General features: G+C 39.1%; 1 protein-coding gene across 1 annotated transcript; it reads right to left on the bottom strand.

The window, feature by feature from the left end:
• Positions 1–1,855: 1,855 nt before the first annotated feature.
• LOC140237876 (major facilitator superfamily domain-containing protein 6-like) lies at positions 1,856–20,802 on the bottom strand. The gene is made up of 5 exons (XM_072317807.1): positions 19,733–20,802; positions 18,992–19,358; positions 18,405–18,528; positions 2,864–3,025; positions 1,856–2,166 (listed from the first exon to the last, which is right to left on the bottom strand). Exons 1-5 carry the CDS (start codon positions 20,800–20,802, stop codon positions 1,856–1,858), a joined length of 2,034 nt encoding a protein of 677 aa, XP_072173908.1.
• Between the last annotated feature and the right edge of the window lie 2,434 nt (positions 20,803–23,236).

Here is a 23,236-nt window from a genome sequence, read left to right as displayed (position 1 = left end):
AACTCAGAAATTAGTTGTTGACACTGACAAAAAAAAAAAATCGTCATATATATGAGACACATAATTACAGTACCAAATCTGGTAGCATTGACCAACTTTTTTTTTTTTTTTTCGTTCAACAATATAAATGTAACTCGTGCACTGTACTTTGCTGCACAATTAGTTTTGGAATGAGTTGCTCTTGTACCACTTATGTTCTGATAGCTAAAGTGCACATTGCCTTTTTTATCGTCAATTTTGTATTTAATGAGTTATAGGCTGTATTATATACCTTTTCCAACAATTATGAATACTGTTATACTTTTTCTCAAAGGGATGATTTTTGGCAGGTAATGTTATATTTTTGTAACATCTATGTATGCGAATTAGAACAACATGAATGTCGCTAGTAACGTGTTCTTTTTCATCTCTATATAGAAATACAGATTCAACTTCAGAGCAAAGAAATATTTCATCTATGCTATTCGCCAGCAATAAAGTCTACATTCTCTGTGTTTTTTATAATATCTTTCTGCTTGATATCTTAAGATAAACATACACAACACTACCAATATTCCACGCATATATCTATGAATATATATCATATGTTTTTCACATTTACACTTGCCCACCAGATAAGTCATAACTCCTATACACTCTTTTTAACTTGAGACAGAAAAATAATTTGTATGCTTCTGGCACTTGAAAATATTTACAAGTAACTATATAAGCTCTGTTTACGCCACAGACATGAACACTTAATCAAATCTACTGAACACAGCAGTTCTTAACACGTGGCAGAAATCGAAAATATGCTTGCAGGCTACTTTGTGTGCGTACATTTAGGGGGAAAAAAAGGGGGGACTTTTATGGTACGTAAGCAATTTGCAGGCAGTTGATAGTGCTCACCGTAATCTAAAATTACAGCTACAGAACATTTTCCTGTATAAATCATAGATATAAAATAAACAATTACTCCATAACGTGACGATGACCGGTACGCACTGAACGAAACATTGAATGAGTAAGGTCTTGGTGGTCTCACACTCGTCTGAGAAAGACGTCTACACGGTTGGTCGCAAATCAACTGAGGAAGAAAGCGATTTTCACTTTCCTTCAACAGCATTTTCCTTCTGTTTTTTTTTTCAATTGAAAGTGAAGGTGACGGAAACTGGTACCATTTTCCATATCTTCCATATCTAAAAACTTATATTTCGACTAATAAGTGTCTGCTATCGGAAGAGAATGTCTTATTTGTTGTTTTTATAGGATGATTAAATGACATTATTCATGTAGGACATGAAAGCAATGACCTTAGCTGATTCTCCTCCAGACACAGAGGGCGTTTGCGTTTGCCAAATAAGTTGACTAACTGTACCAACATTGACCGAAAACAAAATTGACTAGTAGATGACCATCTGTCACGCTATGGTGACACTAGTAGTCCTTGGCCAGATTATATTCCCAGTGACCGCAAAATTCTATTATTTTCATTCCGATAGCTTATAATTTCACGATCATCTTTCAATGATGAAAATTGGAGCGGATTAAGGGGACCTACAAACAAAACGTACTCATAATAATTCAAGCCACGAGCTTAGAAATACTTTCAACAGAGACCTGATACAATGTAAATGACTCTTAAAAATAAATATAATCTTCTGCCGAAATCTATACGAGTGCTCATAATCTCTCGCCTATTAAAAGTAAAAATCTACGTTGTAACTACTAGAACGTCCCGCGCTATTCACACTGCATGGCTGTGCATTTATCGAAATCAAAATATAGCGGAAGCTCTCCTTATTTTCGTCTTTCTTTTAACACAAAAGCTGTCAAAAATATCACTATGAAAGCGTGAAACATTCTTTTATAATCATTAATTCGCTTCGCTTTTCTCGGCGTCCGTCTGTGAGGTCGGCAAATCTTGAGGTGGCGTGTGTTCGTCAGACCCTGGCTCACAGGGTCCCTTCTCCACGTCTTGGTGTAGCTCCCTCTGTTGGTCAGAGTAAGGAATGGGGCTCAGGTCAGCCGATGTCAGGACGGGCTGGACATCGGACGGTTTGCTCGGTGGCGGGTTCGTGGTCGAGGCAGACTTCATCTCACTGTAGGTCGGGTACTGCATCGCCAAGAAGATAACAAGAACGACCAGGGATGCAACACCGAACCCACGAAAAGTCTCCCTTGTACCTGTATACAAGAACGAATGAACAATAATAAAAAAAAGAAATCTTAGTGTACCCGTCTCAACTATACAATGCAAAAAACAGCAATCAGATGTACCGGTATTGTAAATTTTAGATTTGTAGGGTTTATTTTGTGATTTGAATAGTTTTTTTTGCTGCACTTGTCAGTGCCTTCTAAAAGTTGGATATTGTTCATGTTGGGGAGATATCGAATATTTTTCAAAAATACAAACAACAAAATGAGCTCCGTATTGTCTTAAATCTTCGCGATTGTGACAAGGAAGACGATGGAAGAAAAAAAAATGTGCTGTTGGAATTTTTTCCTTTTACGTAAATTAACAGTGCATAACACACAAACACACAATATATACATACATACATAATACATATACATGTACATACTATTTAGGGCCTTCGCATATGTACAATATGTTACTTATCCACCTATATTTGCTTATGATGTAAACTATATTCTCATTTCTTCTATTATGCAAATATCAACATGTTATTTATGATTGCCTTTTGTTACGAATCACACTTGTCATCACATTGGTCTTTTGAACAAACAGAATGACGAATCCTCGGTTTTAATTCACAAATAATAAAAAAATATGAAAAAAATATTTTCCTTTACTAGTATTATATGATTCACGTCTGTAAATCACCGATCTCTGTTACAAATCACTGCTGTACATTCTTACCGAATGCGTTAACAAGGAGTCCACCAAAGATGGCACCACAGCCACGCCCTAGTCCGTGGTGCGTGCCCTGTAAGATGCCCTGTGCGGACGAGCGAAGTCTCTGCGACGTGGCCAGCCCTATGTAAGACGTGCAGGCTGCCCAGATTAAGGCATGGGTCAAACCTGTATGTGTGTAAAACAATATGGAAGGAAAGAACGAATAGCGAAAAGTGCTGAACGTAGAGCTATGTCATACATAGTATTATGCAGAAACATCTACATGTGAAGCTGCGGTGCCAATTTGCAGATTATAATCTGGGTCGTCTGAATGTTTTGAAAGGTATAAAGTCGGCCTTGTTCTTAACCTCAGATTGTTTTGCTTTGCTTTGATTTGATTTGTTCATTGTCTGCACAGCATTGCTTTATATTTCCTTAATTTTCAGCATTATCATCAAACATTATAATATATAGGTACATAATTTTATAGCATAGTCAAATTTCACATAAATTCAGCAATTTTTATTACACACCTCAGGAACACAATTAAATCGAGCCACTGGCGTAGTTAGAGTTTTACTTCTTAAATCGACGAGAATATGTTATACGTATGCGTATTACAAGAAGGAAAGAAGAGGAGAAAGACATTCACTTTGGTGAATTCGATTTGGTTGACTTTTTGCCATCTTCAAATGGAAGCTATAATCATTAATTTGACACAATATAGGCCTACAAGAGACATGATAATCGATGTGAATAACCTGTATGCGTAATAAAGCAATGTATCGTAAGGCGACAAGCGAAATAACAGATTGATGTCACAGATGACGCAGTGTTGAAACCTTAATGTCAAACAGATGAGGAGAAGAGGTTGCTAAACGAGAAATGACAGTTCAAGAGCATTATGCAAACACTTAAAGCAGGTGTTTTCATACAGCACGAGCTTGCAAGAAAGCAAGCCTCCATTAAAAAAATTTGTCCGTCTCCTTTCCCCGAGTTTTTGGTGATTTTTCAAGTGTTTTTTTATTATACTTTTCCACTTGGGCTATGCGGCAAACATTTCAGCGTTGTTAATGGTGTCAACGTCGGTTATGACCGACGCGAGCATGGATGAAAAGTCAAGCACAAAATGGTTCCGTTAGCATACTAGTAGCTCCCATCATCCTCGCGACACGTAATAAAACATAAGACTGCCATTCAAACTTTGATCAGAGGATTTGTTAATGAATAAAAACTTTAAAAAGATGAAATATCATCAACACATCCTAATTTCTCTTTCTAAAAATCAGATATGATTATGATCAATTCAAATTATACATAGAAAGCAATACATTTTCATGATTTATGTTTTTCTTGTTATGATCAAAAATATGTATTTATTCAAATCCAAGTTAAACAAAAGATTACAATTGTTTGCCACTATTTAGTTTGCTTTAGTATAAAATTACCATCAACATTCTGAATATTAATGGATTTTGCAGTCAAATCTATTTTTCCAGAATTGCTGTGGTACGAATCTATCTGTGTGTGTGTGAGTGTGTGTGTGTGTGTGTGTGTGTGTGTGTGTGTGTGTGTGTGTGTGTGTGATTGTTTAGAGGCAAGGTAACTTGATGTGTATGTGTGTATAATGTAAATGCATACCCTCTCGTTGATTTACGCATCAAAAGAGCTCAATGGTCACTCGCGTGAGGGCGTTTTGTTTTCTTGTAATCAAAGTAAATCGTGCTATTTCATCAATCACATTGTGACCGAAATTATGTTGACAGATAGACCTACAAACGCACACAAACGCAAACACACACACACACACATCGTCATCATCACACACGTACACGGGGCATGACACACACGTGTACATACACACGCACACACACAAACACACACACACACACCCACACACTCACACACACACACACACACACACACACACACACACACACACATACACACACACACACACACACACACACACTCAAACAAATCACGGGTCCTTGGCCCAATCCAGACGTTCTAGATAATGCATCTCAGGACGTCCCGCGTAAAGCTGAGGGATAAAAATTCCTCGCCCCATGTCACGATTTTGTCGACCAATGGGAAGGCGTTCTTCGTTGCCATTGTGATGAAATCATTATGCAAGACTAAGGTCTTATTGATGCGTTTTCGTTTCTAGTCACATTTCGTGACCGTGGTCCGTGTTTGTCCTGATCTCTTGGCAGACGAGCTTAATATCTTCAGAAGATGTATTCGCACAATCTCACTTGGTCGCTGCTCTAATCGACATTACAATGAGTATCCCGAGAGTGTCTAATGAACAGGGAGCGACGAAGCACCAGTGTATCGTGGTGAGTACACAGTGCGGAATGCACACGAGTAACTTCCATAAGGTCGGAGTACAAAGCGTAATCCATGCACCGTGGTTAGAGTACGGGTCATCTGATACCGATAGCCGCTGGAATTACATACAAGCGGAAGCGTGGAACTCATGTACACAGAAGAAAACAAACAGATTCCCTCTCCGAGGCTCCGTCCGATCTCAGCGCCCCCCCCCCCCCCAAACACGTAGTGACTATTGTAAGAGGGAAGATTATTCCAGGGGGTTAGCGCACCCGAATAATAAAAGTGATGTAATCCCCACCAGAAGGTAAAGTGAGAAGAGGGAGACAAAATGGAAAAAAAAGTAAAAGAGACAGGGGTAGATCAAATGCATAAGGAGAGAGAAAGAAAGTGTGAGAAAATGCGAAGTAAGCCGCCTACAGGTTTAGTTTCGATGCAGAAGTCTACAACCAACTTTGTTTCGTTATGCATGTGTGTGTCTGTGTCTGCGTGTTTGTGTGTGTCTGTGTGAGTTTGTGTCTGTGTCTGTGTGCGTGTGCGTGCGTGCGTGTGTACGTGTGTGTGTGTGTGTGTGTGGGTGTGTGTGTGTGTGTGTCATCTGTTTCGACGCACGATGTACCTTGTCAGTTTCTCATGCAATAATAAACTCTGCAAGGTCAACTTCTGGGTAAAGATAAAATATCGGATTGAACCTTTTGATAGCTATTTGTGGATATCAAACCTGAGACAATGTAATCAGTAATAATGTATGTAGGTGGAAAGGCAGTTATACCTTGAATAGCAACGCGCGAAAGGATGAATGTCAAAATCCTGGTTGAGCGTGACCCGCAAATACAATACGGATTTCCGAGAGATGCCTATTGTGAAACCTCTGATATTCTTTCTAAGCTGTCTTTTTTCTTCTTTCCCGATATTTCCCATAATATTATATTTTATTTTCATTCTTCTTCATCTTACCTTCTTCTCTATTCTTCTTCCACATGGTCTACTTCAGACACATGTTATTATTCATTTTTTTTTATTCCTCCCTGTTTTTCTATTCGGAATGATGTTTCGATGACAATATAGGTTGGCTTTGCTTTATGCCATGTCTTGCCCTCCACCCCACCCACGAACTCTGTGTGTCTGTCTATCTGTCTGTCTGTCTGCTTGTCTGTCTCTGTCTCTGTCTCTCTGTCTGTCTGTCTGTCTCCAACCCTATTTTTTTGCCCGTTATTTTGCCCCCTTGCATAATGAATTATTTTTCCGCTCGATGACAATGCCACCTACGGGAGGCGGGAAAACTGAACGACAGCAGACGACGAAAATCTTCGTGACGTCCAGACTTCATCCGTTGGGATTATTATGACGTTGTCATGGCAAAAAATATAGTCGCCGAAAAATATGGTGTACAGGCTTGCGTATTAATGTAACCGCCTGATGTGTAGAACAGTGTATGGGCAATGATGAACAGACATCAGTCGAAATGTTGCACATGAGTACCAAAGTCTCGAACGCAATATTAAATGAAACCGAAATGAGCTGAGTCACGAAATTTGCGACATGATATTCACTGCCTTTTTATTCTAAAATCATTATCAAGCATTGTTCCTTAGAATTCCTCCCCATGCATTTCTTGCATGTCCCCATACTTTCAATATTTCGCAAACTTATATCTTTTTTTTTTATTTGTAATTGTTATGTAATTTGTGCGTTCAACTTCTGTCAAATATTTATAATGTGTTTCTGCTGGAAATGGAAAAGTAAATCAATAAAAGAAAAAGAATTATGTTCAGATATTTCCTCAGAATGGACACAATAAAAACTCATGTGTTTAGTCTGATGGCACTGGAGAGTAATCGAACTCGACGTCGAAGAAGAAAAAGTATAACAGTACATGATGTCATGATTATCTGGAATTGTTGGATTCGTGCTGTTGTTGATCAAATAGCTGCGTATCTATCCCGCGAGCAATTCCCGCAAAGACAAGATTTGTTTTTGTTGTTGTTGGTTGTTGGTTGTTGTTTTTCTCTTTTTTTTTTGGGGGGGGGGGGGCGTTGCCGCTGATGAGAATGAGAGGTAACTCCCCTCTCTTTGCACTTCCGTTCTCCGGCCAATGCGTCGGAGGCGGATCGTGTAGCTTGTTAATGCGTCCCAATCTATTTCCCATTTTCGTGGAAAAGTGCAAAAGTGATACCGTTATGAATTGATATGCAGTGACGCAAGATGAAAACTGTTGCCCAAGGCTAATTGAATTTTTGATCAGTCATACATGACTGCTAATATTCTCCAATAGTATTTCGTTATTTTTTTGATCACGCGCTTATTATGCACACAATGCGATTGATCAATCATCGTCTGCACTACAGTGAGAGCCTTATGAAAACAATGATTATTGCATTGAAACGATGAAATTCATACTACCACACATTTTCTGTATACATGAGAAGTGTTCCAGTCTCTTACTATAGGTTATCTGAAGGACGTAAAAATCATGTCATAATCATTCCCCACATTTCAAAACAATAATCCTCAAAGGTAATGAGGACGCTGATTTTATAACAATGCGCGGCTTGTCACTGAGGCAATACATGGACCTCTTTGAGCGTCGTTTTGCAGTCGTGACTGAATTCAATCTACTCACACGCCGGAAGGCTCTAAAAGAAGAACAGAAGTAAATGTCGCCAGAACTCATGAATAAATCCTCAGGCCGCTAATTGAGAAGCACTCGCCCGTGCACGCTCCGCGAATGGCTCCTCTTATAACCTTCCCGGAAGTGAATGCCCGCATCATGTTCACTCATACAACGTGATGAATGAATACGAGAGGAAGAAGGGGCACATCTATCTACACATCTATCTATCTATCTATCTATCTATCTATCTATCTATCTATCTATCTATCTATCTATCTATCTATCTATATCTATCTATATATCTATCTATCTTTATATCTATCTGTCTATCTATCTATCTATCTATCTATCTTTCTATCTATCTATCTATCTATTTATCTATCTATCTATCTATCTATCTATCTATCTATCTCTGTCTAACTATCTATACCTTCCTACATATCTATCTTTCTATCTACCTTTATCTACCTACTTACCTACCTATCTATCTACCATCTATCTATTTATCTATCTATCTAACTACCTACCTACCTACCTACCTATCTATCTATCTATCTATCTATCTATCTATCTATCTATCTATCTATCTATCCATCTCTCTTTATCTATCTATCTATCTATCTAGCTATCTAGCTATGATACTGAGAGAAAGAGAGAGAGAGGGAGATGGCGAGGTGAAGAGAGAGAGATAGTGCATGAGGAAGACGAATTACAAAGGAGAACTTTTTTAGATTTGATGTTGGTGCTGGTAGCAACGCGCTACTCGTCTTGAGGTGTTTGCTGTTTTCCTCGGGGCGGCCTCGTATGTAAATTCGACGCCCACTTTATACTTTCATCGGCTGTAGCGGAAGAGGCGTTGCTCTTTTTCCCGCTAGAAATAGTCGAGATACTCGCGCCCTGGCTGTTTTTTTTTCCTGCGTTTGTTTTTAACTCTGGAAAGCTCTAAAGGAATTATGCATAAGCATATATACTATGTGTTTGATAAAGAATATCCATCATGATCGTTATGATTTACACATACGCGCCGCGGGTGTGATGAGGTCACGGATCAAACATTCATGCTGTGCGAGGGTGTGAGTGATGGTGTACCTGGTGTTGTTCTATAACGAGTATCATGATGTGATGGCCATAACTTCATCGTCATTATACACATACGGTCGTTATAACTGCGAAATTTACAGTGCACATAATCATGTTTGTAAGTCCATGGTTGATACCCATGAAGGGTATATCCGCCATTAGTAAGACATTACAAGCTACTTATCATAACAAAGGGTTGAAGCGGTAAACAGGAAATGGCGACAATCAATAATTAAATAATCAATCGATTCTTCATTTGAGAACTGGATCAAGAACACATATTGATTCTATTCATTAGACAGAAAGCTCTCTTGTTGACTACAGACAAGATTCTTCGTTGTAAGATTGATGACCAATAAATCAATAATTTTTCTCTACAAAATATACAAGATCTTTGGGCGACGCAGTTTTATTCCCCACTCCAGTGAATAGAGGACTGTTTGTTGAAAGGGATATAATCACTATTCGCAGCATGTTTCCGAAAGGAATGTATATATATATATATATATATATATATATATATATATATATATATATTCTATCAATACAGCGATGCATAATTTTAGCCTTTCGCTGCATGCATCTTACGCTCATATCCCAAAAATACTCTTCCAGCTTCGATTTGAAAAAAAAAAAGTTATTCTTTTTGATGTCGTGGGCGAATTCAAAGAACTGGATTAACTGAAATACTGGGCACGGAAGGAAAAACAGTAATTTGCAGAACAGAAAATTTGATTAAACTCGAAGACTCGAGAAATCACACTTCATTAAGGTCTGATAGAAATTCAAGAAGCACAGAAAGGAATACGAAGATCTTGGTGATATATACAGGAGAAAGTAGAAAGGAAAAAATAAAATTTAGGCAAAGACTAGCGATTCTATTATACGATACTGGGAAACTAATCTGACGACAGTCTAATTCTGGCTGGTGTCCGATATCTCTGTAACCTCCTGTTCTATACTTTCATCATTGACGTCATGCGTGATGTCAAAATTGTATAAAAATGTCGGTAATAACAGTGTAGTAGAAGTAATGATGATTACAGGGATAAGAAAAAAAATACTAATAACAACAAAAGAGAAAACTGATTATGACGACAATGATAATAATACTTAAGTCGATAAGGATAATGAATAATGATGATGATGATGATGATGATAATAATAATAATACTAATAATAGCAATAATAATAATAATGATAATAATAGATATGATGCACAGATATTGATTAGTATCACCATTATTAACAGTAGTAGTAGCGGTAGTAGTGTCATTTCTATTCTTTATATACCTCTACAACAATTGTCGTCATTATGTTTATGAATACAATTATTATTATCATTATCATTGGTCGCTGTTCCTCATGGTATACTCATCATGCTACTATATCATTAATTATTTTCTTCATTATCATAATACCAAAACTACTTTGCTGCCTATAACCAGACCGCTGTCTTATTGGGTCGAAAGTCAGTAATGACTGGAGACTTTTTCCCCCTTTTTGAACACCCTAAAACTTGCCCAGAGCACAACACATGGAGAAATAAGATAACCCGAAGCTGGGGTCCTATTCTATCATTAACCTGTTTGTGTCGCCCAGCCTCTATGTTAATACGACCCGTTACCATGGCAATCAACATCATTCGATTCCTCCGGGCGATGATCCATTTTTCGCATGCACCTGACGGCACCTAATCGCAAGCCGCGCTGTCAGTTATCTTCGAAAAGCCCTCACCCCCACCGCGCTCCACGTCGAGGCGGCAACCTGCGCTGAATATCAATTGACTTCATAAAAATCAATGCTGAAATACCAGCTTTGCATTATGGATTACACCCTGAGAAACCGCTTTGTGTATCCTAACGGGTGCATCGTCTCAGACATAATCCCTTTCGGGGGTAAAAAAAAAAAATGAATTTATATATCTTGCCTCATCCTATCAGCTATGATATTCACGCACCGTAAATTTAACCAGCATGGAGTAACTGTCGAATTTGCTGCGTATATGGAGATAAATTAATGCAATTTAGACTAAATCTGCACGCAAGTGGATTCACATATTCCACGAATCTCACGCCATGGCTTATTAAGATGCATGGCCATCTAACATACCAAATATAACTTTCCATATGAGAAGAGACGCGAAAATATTAACCTTTTCTCTAAATCGCGAATAAATGACCCGAACCCATATGGAATGATGTTGCAAGCGCCTCTCGACACCATAGCCGGTGGCGCCTCTAAATTTCACCGCTGCACACGCGACCTTTTCCTCGGGGTCGTATCGTCTGCTAGGGCCTGATCCAGCTGAAGAAAACCTTCTCCTCTCCACGATACCTTTCAAAGGCAACCCAATATGGCAGGACACTGTGACTTGACGTTGGCGCGAGGCGCTCCTGGCGATATTACTCTAAAGGAGTCTTTTGCCCGAGCGTGAGGTAATGAAAGGATATTTGTTTTCAGAATTGAATTCATCTCACACACATACGCGGCGCAAAGATGGATTGAGTGAATAATACATGCCGGCCTCAATAGTGTCGGGTTGTCAGAAATTTGCAAAGCAATTTGACTGGGAACTCCTCTTCATGGATTTCGAGCTCCATACAGTACACTTAAGGCTTGTTATTAAATCATATTGTCTCATGGCATAGTTCGGAAGGCTGTTTTGATAGCACTAACGGTCAGACCGAAAATTAGACTTTATTTCGAAAGCGTTGAAAGAAAAAATGCCATGACATTTATGAACGGCTGTTTATATCGATAGCCAGGGATATTCTCATCGAGTGGGTAGAATCACGTCTAAAATACTTTGCGATGCACAGTCAACATGTAGGTCCTACTCGTATTCTAACAATTATTAGCGACACTATCACTGATGTTGTAAAACTCATTTGTGTGTGTTTGTGTGTACGTGTAAGAGAGAGAGAGAGAGAGAGGGGGGGGGGGGGAGGGGGAGAAATATTCCGGTAAGGGCTATTATTCTCTTTTATTTTCCCAGCTCGTACATCTAGAGTGATGCACGCACCCGTGCAAATCTGTCGGACACTTTTCTCTCGCCAGGTCAACATCTCTGTTTACCGATGCTGCGACAGACTCGTCCTCCCTAGAGAAGCCCCGTCCCATCTTGCGCGCAACCAGCGAAAACAAGGAGTCAGAATTCGCTAAAAAATCCCTAAATCCCTTCGAGTCTATGTCCTTGCGGACGTCAATTATAAATAGAGGAAGAAAGAGCAATTCTGAGCCTGCAATCAGAGGTCACATCAACATCGCAAGGCACCGTGCCATGTTGTCCCGTGATGCGACAGAGGTATTTGACTCAATGAGGTAGAGTGAGCGAAACGTCTATACACGGCAGGAGCATTCCTCATTCACTCTTCTCTTAAATCAGCGTTTCATTCTTGCTGTTTGTGGCTGGCTGCGGATGTTGTCAACGTATTCTTTCTCTACTTATTTTAGAAAAGATTAAACCACTTTTAATAATGGGACATATCGGTTTAATGGGCAATGTTCGTAGGATGATGTTTATGTCGTTTCACACATTTTTAAAAATCCAAATCCTAAATCCAAATCCTAAACCCAAATCATCAAAATTGTTAAACAATATAACCTTGGGCTGCTTCGCATAATGTTAACGAGAATGAATTACAGATTATTCAGTTTGAATTTACGATGGAACAAAAGTATTGACATGAAAGACTCATTTTACGAATGATTTCTCTTTTACGACAAATCGACAAGATGAATTAAGAGAAATTGAAGAAGTGAAGATTAAGTTCCTTAGTTTGAGCAACAATTATTGATAGGTTGTTGTGTTTCACTGAACCATCCCTCACCCATAGCTGTCTACAAAGAATCAACAACCACAGACTTCATTCATGTTAATTCTCGATTCCCTCCCTCTATAATTCTTTTATCTCACATCAAATGAAATATAAATTGTACTCAGTTACTTTTGTTTGTCGCGTAAATAAATCATGATTTCTTCGTCGAGATAAACAAAGCGCTATCACCAGCCTTATAATACAGCCACAACATGAGAAAAACAAATCTACACCGAGTTCAGGGGAAGAAAAAATGAAACCCACGCTAAACACACAAGATACGAATCATTCTGGTGGCGACTGCAAACATTACAGTCGAGTAATCAGATTAATGGAGAGATCGAGTGTTTAAGCGGTGTGTTATTTTCTTGACGAGATCGTGAAATGATACCGTCGAGTAATGTTTGATGAATGCACTCATTCTGGTATATAATCGATTGATGTTGAGGGGAGAGATATACCTTCTCCAGTCAGCTCGGGATCGATTAGAAAGCAAACACGCCATGTTGGTTTAGATTTACATGTGGCGTCACGCAAGGTGCTTGCGAGGCCCCAGTCAATGCATTAAGAAAAAAAAAAGACAAACTTCATTCGCCTCACAGGCCTCAGTCTAATGGATCCTTAAACATTCCATTTGCTAAGAGCAATGGTGACACGTTTTATATGCCCTTCAGATTCCTACAGGTACATCCCACAAAGATGGTAATGGCGTGTTGTCCTCGAGCAATAGCAAGATGGAATTTCCTTTTCTTCAACATGAATTTTTAGAAGGCTGGGAGAAAAAGAACGGAAGCCTCCGGTATTTGCTGATTTTACCCGTCTCCTCAACTCACAATAATTTACCAAGTGAAGTGAAGCATTTACAATGTGTCAGTAGCGTCTCCTTTCGACACTGTTTATGTAACATAAACTTAACTTATACTTTGCTTTCTTGAAAGGAATATCGTAAATTAAGTGAATATTCTATCATCTTGTTAAAGGTCACATCATGTCAGTTTGCTTTATGTTTTTTTTTTTCCACACGTACAAGAGAGCAGCAAATTCTATACACGGTGGTAAGAAAAGCCTCACAAACACGTTACATTTGAAAGAAGAGAAAATTTATCAAAGTTTTGATTTTTGTCTTGCTTAAATTCTTTTGTAGATAAACTCTTGTCTAAATGCTGTGTAATTAGGTGAAATTACATTCATGAGCTAGATGTAGGGATCTCCAGAAAAATTGTCAAAACATGTGACAGCTATACTTATAAAGATGACGTGGATTAAAACAACACGAGGAGAAAGCGAGCATTCGTCAACACCACATATAAATTTATTTATTTATTCATGTTTTCTTTAAAAGCAGGGTTGTCCCGTTCAGAGCCTCAATGGCCTGCTTTGCAAGGGAGCCCTGCATCACATACAAAGGTTACAAAATCAACGAATTACAAATAATATCGGGTAACATATATACAAAATAGAAAACAAAACAAAACAAAACAAATGAAAACATAATACGACATAATATAAGTGGTGGTCATATGAAATGATAACTAAATCAAAAGATAGACTGGTGAAGCCGGAGACGTTTCTTGAAAACTGGTAATGAAGGGGATGATTGAACGGAAATTGGAAGTGAGTTGAACATTTTACAAGCGGAGTATGAGAAGGAACGTTTCTTATTGTCTGTTTTTGGCTTAGGTAAATATAACTGATTTGTTAGGACATGTCTAGTAGGATATATAACGTTACGTAGGGATATAAGCTTACAAAGATAAAATGGGGTTGCGTCATTAACTATTTTATAGGCCAATATACAATACTGATATTCTAATCTCTTTTCAATGGATTGCAATTTAAGTGTATCTAGTAAGCTAACTGTTGATGTTTTATAGTCTGCATTTAATACCATACGAGAGTATTTATTTTGACATATTTGAAGTCTATGAATGTTCTTCTTAGTTAAAGATCCCCATACTGTGCAACAATAATCAATATGAGGGAGAATCAAAGAATAATATAATTGAAATAACATATCTTTTGTTAAGCAATGCTTGATTCTACGTATACACATTGTAGCATACGAAACTTTTCTTATAACTTCATTCACCTGAGGAGACCAGTCGAGGTTTTGGTCAACCGTCACACCGAGGTGTTTAAACTTCGTAACATTCTCAAGTCTTCTCTCGTTCATGGTAATTTCTAACTCAGAGAAACTCTTTTTCTTTCGGGATTTAAATAACATTACTTTTGTTTTGTTTGTATTAACCACCATTCTATTTTCCATAAACCATTTACTTAACACATGTATATCTGTTTGAAGCTGTTTTTGCACTGACTTCACGCCAAACCCTGAGGAAAAGACGGCAGTATCATCTGCATAAAGAGATATATTTGTTTGGGGGTGAAGAGGAAGGTAAGTTATATCATTGATATACATACAAAATAGTAGGGGACCTAAAATGGATCCCTGCGGAACCCCCGCATAGACTGGAAGAAAATCACTCGTCACTCCCCTAAATGTTACACATTGTTGTCTACCTGTCATATAAGATTCAAACCATGCCAACTCCACCTCTTTAATACCAAAACAATGCAGCTTCGTTAATAGAAGATCGTGTGGGATAGTGTCGAAAGCCTTTTTTAGATCTAAAAAGACTGCACCTGTCAATCGCCCTTTATCGAGGTTATCGTAAATAAGGTCGGAGAACTCGGTTAAGCACGTACAAGTTGAATGCTTTGGTCTAAAGCCTGACTGACGATCAGACAGAAGCTTTTCTTTGTCCAAGTAACTAAGTAGCTGTGAATGAATCGCCTTTTCAAACACTTTCGAAACCACGGATGAAAGGGATATTGGACGGAAATTGTTCACGTCGTTGGAGGATTTACTTTTCGGGATAGGAACAATGTTAGCAAGTTTAAAGTCCGATGGAAAATAACCAGATTGAATTGAATGATTGAAGATGTGGGTTAAGGGCGTAGCTATGAAAGGAGCACTGATTTTCAATAGTCTGGGATGCAGATCATCAAGACCTACAGCCTTGGTACAATCTAACTTACTCAGTTCCTTCAAAGAAAATTCAACAGAAATATCCTCAAAAACAAATCTAGATTGTGCCTGTTTTAAACTGTATAACCGAGAATAATTAGTCTGTGTCTCATCAGAATTTTTTTTCACAAGCACATTTTCCTACATTACTAAACATTACATTAAACTCAGTTGCAATTTTATGGGGATCGGTTACTAATTCATCTTCTACCGTAATATTTAACACTGTACTCAATTTCTTTTCATCAGGTAATAATTCGTTCAAAAATTTCCATCCCCTTTTTCGATCATTTCTAACATCATTTAGTTGATCACGATAATATGCTCGCTTTAACCTCTTATTCATATTGTTAGCTTTGTTTCTGAAATACTTGTATTGGTCCCAATACTTCAAATCCTTTGTTCTGTTAAATTTCCGTTTATTAAAATCTCTTTCTCTGGCAATTTCCAGATATTGGCTATTTATCCAGGGTGATCCTTTAAGTTTTTTACGAACTGTTATATACGGAGCGTGTTTATCACACAGCTTTGAGAACAAAAATATAAATTTTTTCAGTTTTGAGTCTACATCGTCTTGTGGCAGAAACACATCATTCCAATTTATATCCGCTAAATCACACAAAAAAGCGTTTTCATCAAAAGTTCTAAATGATCGAAAACAAAAAATTTTAGGAGTCAATCTTGGAGATATAGCCTTTAACAACACATGCTGAAAAAGAAATTCGATCCATATTCCAGAATTAATTCTGAATCCCTTATTGATTTTGGCTCAAGTGTCCCTGTATTAAGTCATCTTCATTAGGGATTCTTTTTGCGACTTGCACATCTGGGAGTTCCCATTTTTGTGCGATGATTTTGTTTGTATCTGTCAACATGACCAAGAGATCTTGTCACGTTGACGAAGATTTCTCAGAAGGGAAAGTATAGCAGTCAGGAAGCGTTGTACAAGCAGATCTTGAAGCTTTTGAGCTTGGCAACGTGAAACATAGGATGTCATTTGATATCATTGGACTTTATTTGTATATTATTATTCGAAGTAAAGTATGTAAAGCATTTTCTAGACAAGATGAATGCTTCAGATGGTCGATGAGAAGGATTTCTTCTCATTGTAATCAAACTAGGGCTGACAACAAACAAATGTTTATTCATGGAATACAGTCTGACAAAAGGATAAAGGTTTAAAAACTCGGCAATATTCAAAGCTTTAGATAGAGACATAACACACCACCCAGTCTCCCCTCGTAACTCAATAGCGCACTTCGCTCGCCGCAATGTTTTGCGCGAGCCTATACTAGTACCCTATCCTTAAATCACGATCTACAGGAAACAGGGCGCAGATGATCAAACAGAGCTTGGATAAGTGTTCCGCTGAACATTCTCAAGAGAGGTAAAACGACGAGGGTTAGCTTATTTTAGCCACATTGATTAAAGATTCGCGTTACCTGATCAGTTTTATCCTCGTCGGATGACTGTTCGCTATTTCTCGCGATGGGGTGGCGGCGCCATCCACCGTACACATTGCGTCTACTCTATGTCATAGAACACTTGTTGAATCCGGTGCCCCGGGATTCCACAATGCGTGAGCACGAAGTATTTTCTTGAACTCGGTAAGTGGTACGGTAGCTGGCATTTCCAATGCAACGTTAAACAAATGCTCTCTCTTTTGTTATTTCAGTGTCGCCTGCATAATGTTGTCCAATCTTTCCTGTCACGCAAGACTTGACATTATGGTTCTCTTCACCTTCTATATGGAAGAGTGTACACCTACTCTGTCGTTGGTACGCCTCGACAGAATGCACAATTCAACACTTAGGAATGATCTCGATATATTTTGCCATGACAGACAGCTGCTCTCATGGTTGTGATGACAAAGATGACAAAATATGCGTGTAGCCCATAATAAAATGAAAATACGCTCTATTTTTATTGTTACACCCTATGTTGATTCTGTCTGGTTTTGCCTTCCCCTGCATCTCAAGTCTCATTCACTAAAAAATCACTTGAAATCAATACAGGATCGTTTGACATACCGTATGATGATTACTTAATAACGAGAAACAATTTCAGCAAATACAATGCATCAGGTAGAGCATTATTCAGTCAAGTTCCGTGGCAGGCATGTAACGAAACAGTTGTTCTGTTTTGTTTTGTTTTGTATGATGTATGGTCATATATATACGGTCATACAAACACACCCACACACACATACACACACACACACACACACACACACACACACATATATATATATATATATATATATGTATATATATATATATATAATACATATACACGCATACACAGAGATGACAGCGCGATATAATTTCCTGAATCCCCCAAACTTACCTACTTATGATAATAAATGAGAGGCCCTATGAAAGAACAGATTTAACACTGAAGAGGCTACCCTGGGTAGATAACACCATGATAATAGTAATGATGATAATAATCATAATGATAATAATATTAGTAGTAGTAGTGGTAGTAGTAATAATAACGATAATAGTAATAGTAATGGCAATAATAATGATAACAAAATAATAATGATGATTGCAATAACAATATAATCATTGTTATCATTAATATAATTATTAAAATTATCATCATTTTCATTACCATTACCATTATCATTATCATATTCCTCAAGCTGTTGAGAGGGAAAACAACACCAACATCAACGACGCTTACCTTGTAGAGTTTCCACGATGAGAACCCACCATGGGTTGTCTAGGATGGAGATTGCGAGGAATCGTATGGAGTAGCAGAAAAGACCGACACAGAACACCGGAATGTGACCGATTGCTTGCAGAATCTGTAACAAATAGGTGAATAAATGATTTTATACTATCCGTATACATATATGTGTATATATATATATATATATATATATATATATGTATTGTTCGTTTCATTGTAAAAATGGCGTGCATTTAAATCTCATTTGAATATGCAAAATTCACATTGTACTTTACTCTGTTTATATGCAAATGTCATATTGTATACTTTCGTCGGAAATGAAATGAAATGAAATGAAATGGATGAAAATAAAATGTATATGACTTCTTCCTTATTACTCGGAACACAACATTCAATCTTCTTAATAGGTTTCATATCAGTAGTTCCAGCAGAAATAAAATAAGACAAAACTTCGATGTAAACAGTTCGCGAAGTCTATCTATGGTAGATGTGAAAACATCAATGTGGACTAAGCCATGAGGCAATTAGTAGAAATACTATGATGGATTGTGGCGTCTTGACATTCGACTTTGGCATACCTTGTGACTAAAGAAATAGGCTAGGATCTCCGACACGTGGTTGACGACAGAGGCCAGTCCAAACAAAGATGGCGGCCCGCCGAGATCCTGTAGATGCCAGTAGAGGAATGTGAAGAGGAGACCCATTCCAAAGCCCGCGAACCACGCCACGCAGAGCACGGACCCGTAGCGGATGGTGGCGAACATACGGAACACCTGTTTGATGCCGGCGGGATCCTCGGCGGGCAGGGACTGGGACCCGGGACCAGGGTCTTGTGACGTGCCACATGCACCGGGCACGGAACCTGCGGCGACAGATTCGTGGACTCCCTCGCCCGAAGTATGAGGACTTTCAGTCACGGCACCGTAGGACATAGGTCCTTCGCCGCTCGGATCACCTAGAATGATAAGGGTAGAGCATGAAAGGTTTGTACTCACCACAGAAGTAACACATTCTCTTTCTTCGTCTTTTCTTCTCTTTTTTTTTCTAGAAAAGAGCATTCCTTTCACATTGAAAGTCATCTAACTGTTGTAATCCCTCGGGCCTTCACGGATAATGTGATAAGGGTATTGTGACATTGTTTATTGAAACCAAAACACTTTAGCACAATACGAACGGTGTAAAATAATTCTCCAAAAACTTCTCTAATTTCTATATTTTAGGGAATGATGATTGATGGTGAACATGCCACCGAAATTCTAGTGCGCCAATCAAAATAGCATGATGAAGAATAAAGACGAGCACAACACAAAGACGACAACTCACCACCAATGGTCACTTGCCCTTCTTTCTTGTTGTAGGTTAGTTTCGACATCTCCGTATTGTGATCGTCGTCGGAATGATACTTGAACTTGAACTGCATTGCTACGAAAAACGAACACGTGATCAGGACGGCGTACGTTCCGAAACAGATATAATAGTTGACTCCGCATCCGTGAGAGCTCGTCCTCGTCTGGTCGAGCAGGATGCCTTCGATTAGCATGAAGACGCCCCACCCTAGGGAGCCGAACATGCGCTGCTGGCCGTAGTACTCCAGCCGATTACTGCCGAGGTAGCCAAGTGTTGCAGAATCGGCCAGGGTGATCGTCGGTGAGCTGAAGAACTCTCCAACTACGATGATGATTAGCAGGAGGAGAAAGACGCCGCGGACGTCGTCGCTGACGAACTTGATCGTGGTCGGCGACGATCGGTGGACGGGTTCCTCGCCGTTGCGAGTGGAGTTGATAAGATGGTAACCCTTTACCTCAGCACTGTTGTCGAAAGGTTGATCAATGTCGGACTGGTATCCAACTACCAGCCCGTTTTCATTTCCTTCCCCGGGTTTCTCCAAGTCCATGTAGGTGTGGACGCCACCGTCGCGGGACACCTGACTGACGAAGATGATATGACTGTCATCACCGGTTCGGTTGACAGTGATGCAGATGGAGCTGGCTGGACGAATAAACGCCATGGCTTCGGTGAAGATGAGCCAGGCAAAGAGCGAGAAGAGGAAGAGAACTTTGGCCTTCCGCCACGAGTCCGCCAGTCCACCCCAGAGCGGAGCGGCGCAGAACTCGATAAACGGGCGGATCCCTATGAGAAGACCACTCTGAGACGCATTGAGACCGAGTTGCTTGAAGTACACAGCTAGAAGTGGATACAAACTGCCGTAAGCACCGTAGAACAGGAAGTAAAACGCTTTGCACATGAGCAGGTTAACGTCGATGTGTGCAGCACATCGCTTCCGTTTCTGTTTGTCTTCCGGGTCATCAGAATTGGAGGGAGGACCGTGGAGGGGTGGGGCCACATTCCCGGCCTCGAAGGGAAGAGTGTTATCCTCTGGAAGGTACATTCTTGTAGATTAGGGCTTACAGGAATCTAAAGACAAAGAAAGGAAGCGTAAAGATAAGATCAATCAAGTTCCATGCAATGGTTATAATTTGGAATCCCTACTGTAAGTATATACTTTAGTGATGAGGTGATTGCAGATGTTTTTGTTTGCTTGTTACAGGTTCTATTTCCCTTCGATTATGTGTTACATTATGATTGTTAATTTGTCTTTTGGAGGAGTGTACGTCTCAAAAGTATTATATACTATATTCAATTGTTATAAACGTATCATTGTTCATTGTATCTAACACGTTTTTCTAAATGATACTCAAAATAGTCAAAATGGTCAATCTTACATTGTATATGATTACGAAACTTCAGAAACTTAGGAACTGAATGTAGAACCTTATCACCAATGAACACACCGTATTATTGTATTAAATTGTAAATGCGTGCTACATGAACGTGCATAGTTATGATGACAGTATAATGTACATGTACAGGTATAAATTATAATGCCTGCTCAACTGTTTTGCCGGCACAACCGGTAATACGTGTGACTTGAAAGAGTGTAAGGCAACGGACGGGAAACGACTTGGAAGGATGAGTAAGTTTTAGGAAGACTTTTGGAGTAATCAAACACTTTAGAATATTTTGATGATAGGATTATATCAACGTTCACAACTTTCTGTTAGCAAAGGAGACACACCCACTACCGTGCTTAGGACAGACAGCACCACCAAGTGGTATAATAATCCTCACATTGTTACTCTGCTGCTGCTTCAGGACTCGTAAGACTTGCACAGTAGCTTCATTATAAGAAAGGAACAGTTGGGACATGTTTGGTTGATTCGAGACTGGAAACGGAACACTACACTACCCTGCATTACAGAACAGGAATCTCTTAAGAAGTTGGCATCATTTGGACAGGTGGAACTGTGCTCTGTGTCTTTCTATGTCAGGGGCTGCCGGACGTTTTTAAGGTTGGGCGGGGCCCCCGCGCAGAATGGGGGTGTCAGGAACCCAGGGCAATGTGCAGTCTACCCCCCCCCCCCCCCATTCCTCAGCTTCTGTGTGTGCCACATGTTTTAGCTTATGTGTGGCTAAAATCAGGGGCCGGGGAACCGTTGGAACGGGGGGGGGGGGGGGCTGGGCTGCAGTCCCCGCACACTTTTGGTTCTTTAGCCACTTTTTTAAAACAAAATTTAATGTGAAAAAAAAAATCGATGAAATACACCCGCCCCCGCCATGATTTTTCAGAGGGTTCCACTCCGACCGAGAATTTTCCCATCAAATGGATGAGAAGGGAGTATCGCCTATTGAACTGCTACTCTTTGACACCCCTCCCTCCAGCACACTGGAAGGAACGCTCCGTTGCCCCTGGCAATTTGCAATATTCAACGTGTATTGTCCATTTCTTTCAAAACGTGATATTTTATCTCTCTACAATATCAATGCTTATAACTACATCGCGTATCTGTAGGGGATCGAAACTAATGATTGTTATTTTCATCTTTATAATCCTTTTTACTTTAATCCGTTTAACCTTACTGTTGTTGTTGTTGTTGTTATCGTTGTCATTATTTTACCATTAAAGGGTATGTACAGTTCTGGTCGAGGTGATGATTTAGCTTTTAACATTTTGCGAGATATTCAGAAACCACTCTATGCGATGTCACAGAGCATGCAGTTCTAAGGGGTATCAAAAGTTTATTCGATTAAAATCGGTTTTGAAATGGCTGAGATATCCAAAAACAAGGTGAAACAAAGAGATCCTAATAAAGTTGTGGCATGTCGCCTTTTATTATTAGCACTTTTTGGGGATATCTCAGCCATTTGAAAACCAATTTTCATCAAATAAACATTGAATCCTTCTTAAAATTACATGCTCTTTCATATTTCATAGACAGGCTTTTCATTATGTCACCTAGGAATGTTCAAAACATGAATCCCCACCTCAACCAGTACTGTACAGTCCCTTTAATGTCTCGTTAACTCCACCAACCGGCGTTGGCTTGTTTGTCTATTCGTTTGTTTGTTTGTCTATCTAGTTTGAAATAACTCAAAAAGTTATGAATTGATGAGGATGGAATTTTCAGGAAAAATATGTACTGACACAGGTCGGAAAGAGAAGATGATCAAAGTTTAGGTGTGATCCGGATCACTGTCTGGATCCAGGTATTTTAGGAAGGTAGATGGAAATCATATAGTGGGTGGAAAATAATGACCGGCAGTTGGCGGAGGTCTGTGCTCTCCGAGTGCTTTTCTAGTTGGAATGCATTTTGTGCTCATCAACTATGTCATAAATTGCAAAAGTTGAAGTTTTCGTGTCAAAGAGAGAGAGAGAGAGAGAGAGAGAGTGTGTGTGTGTGTGTGTGGTTGATGGAAGGAAATATACAGAAGGAGCTATGTATACCTATACATTGCTTATTAATGTTTCATTTCGGTTTTATTTC

This window comes from Diadema setosum, chromosome 14, assembly GCF_964275005.1.
Source record: "Diadema setosum chromosome 14, eeDiaSeto1, whole genome shotgun sequence".
Lineage (NCBI taxonomy): Eukaryota > Metazoa > Echinodermata > Echinoidea > Diadematoida > Diadematidae > Diadema > Diadema setosum.
This window is presented reverse-complemented; position numbering and strand designations above follow the sequence as displayed.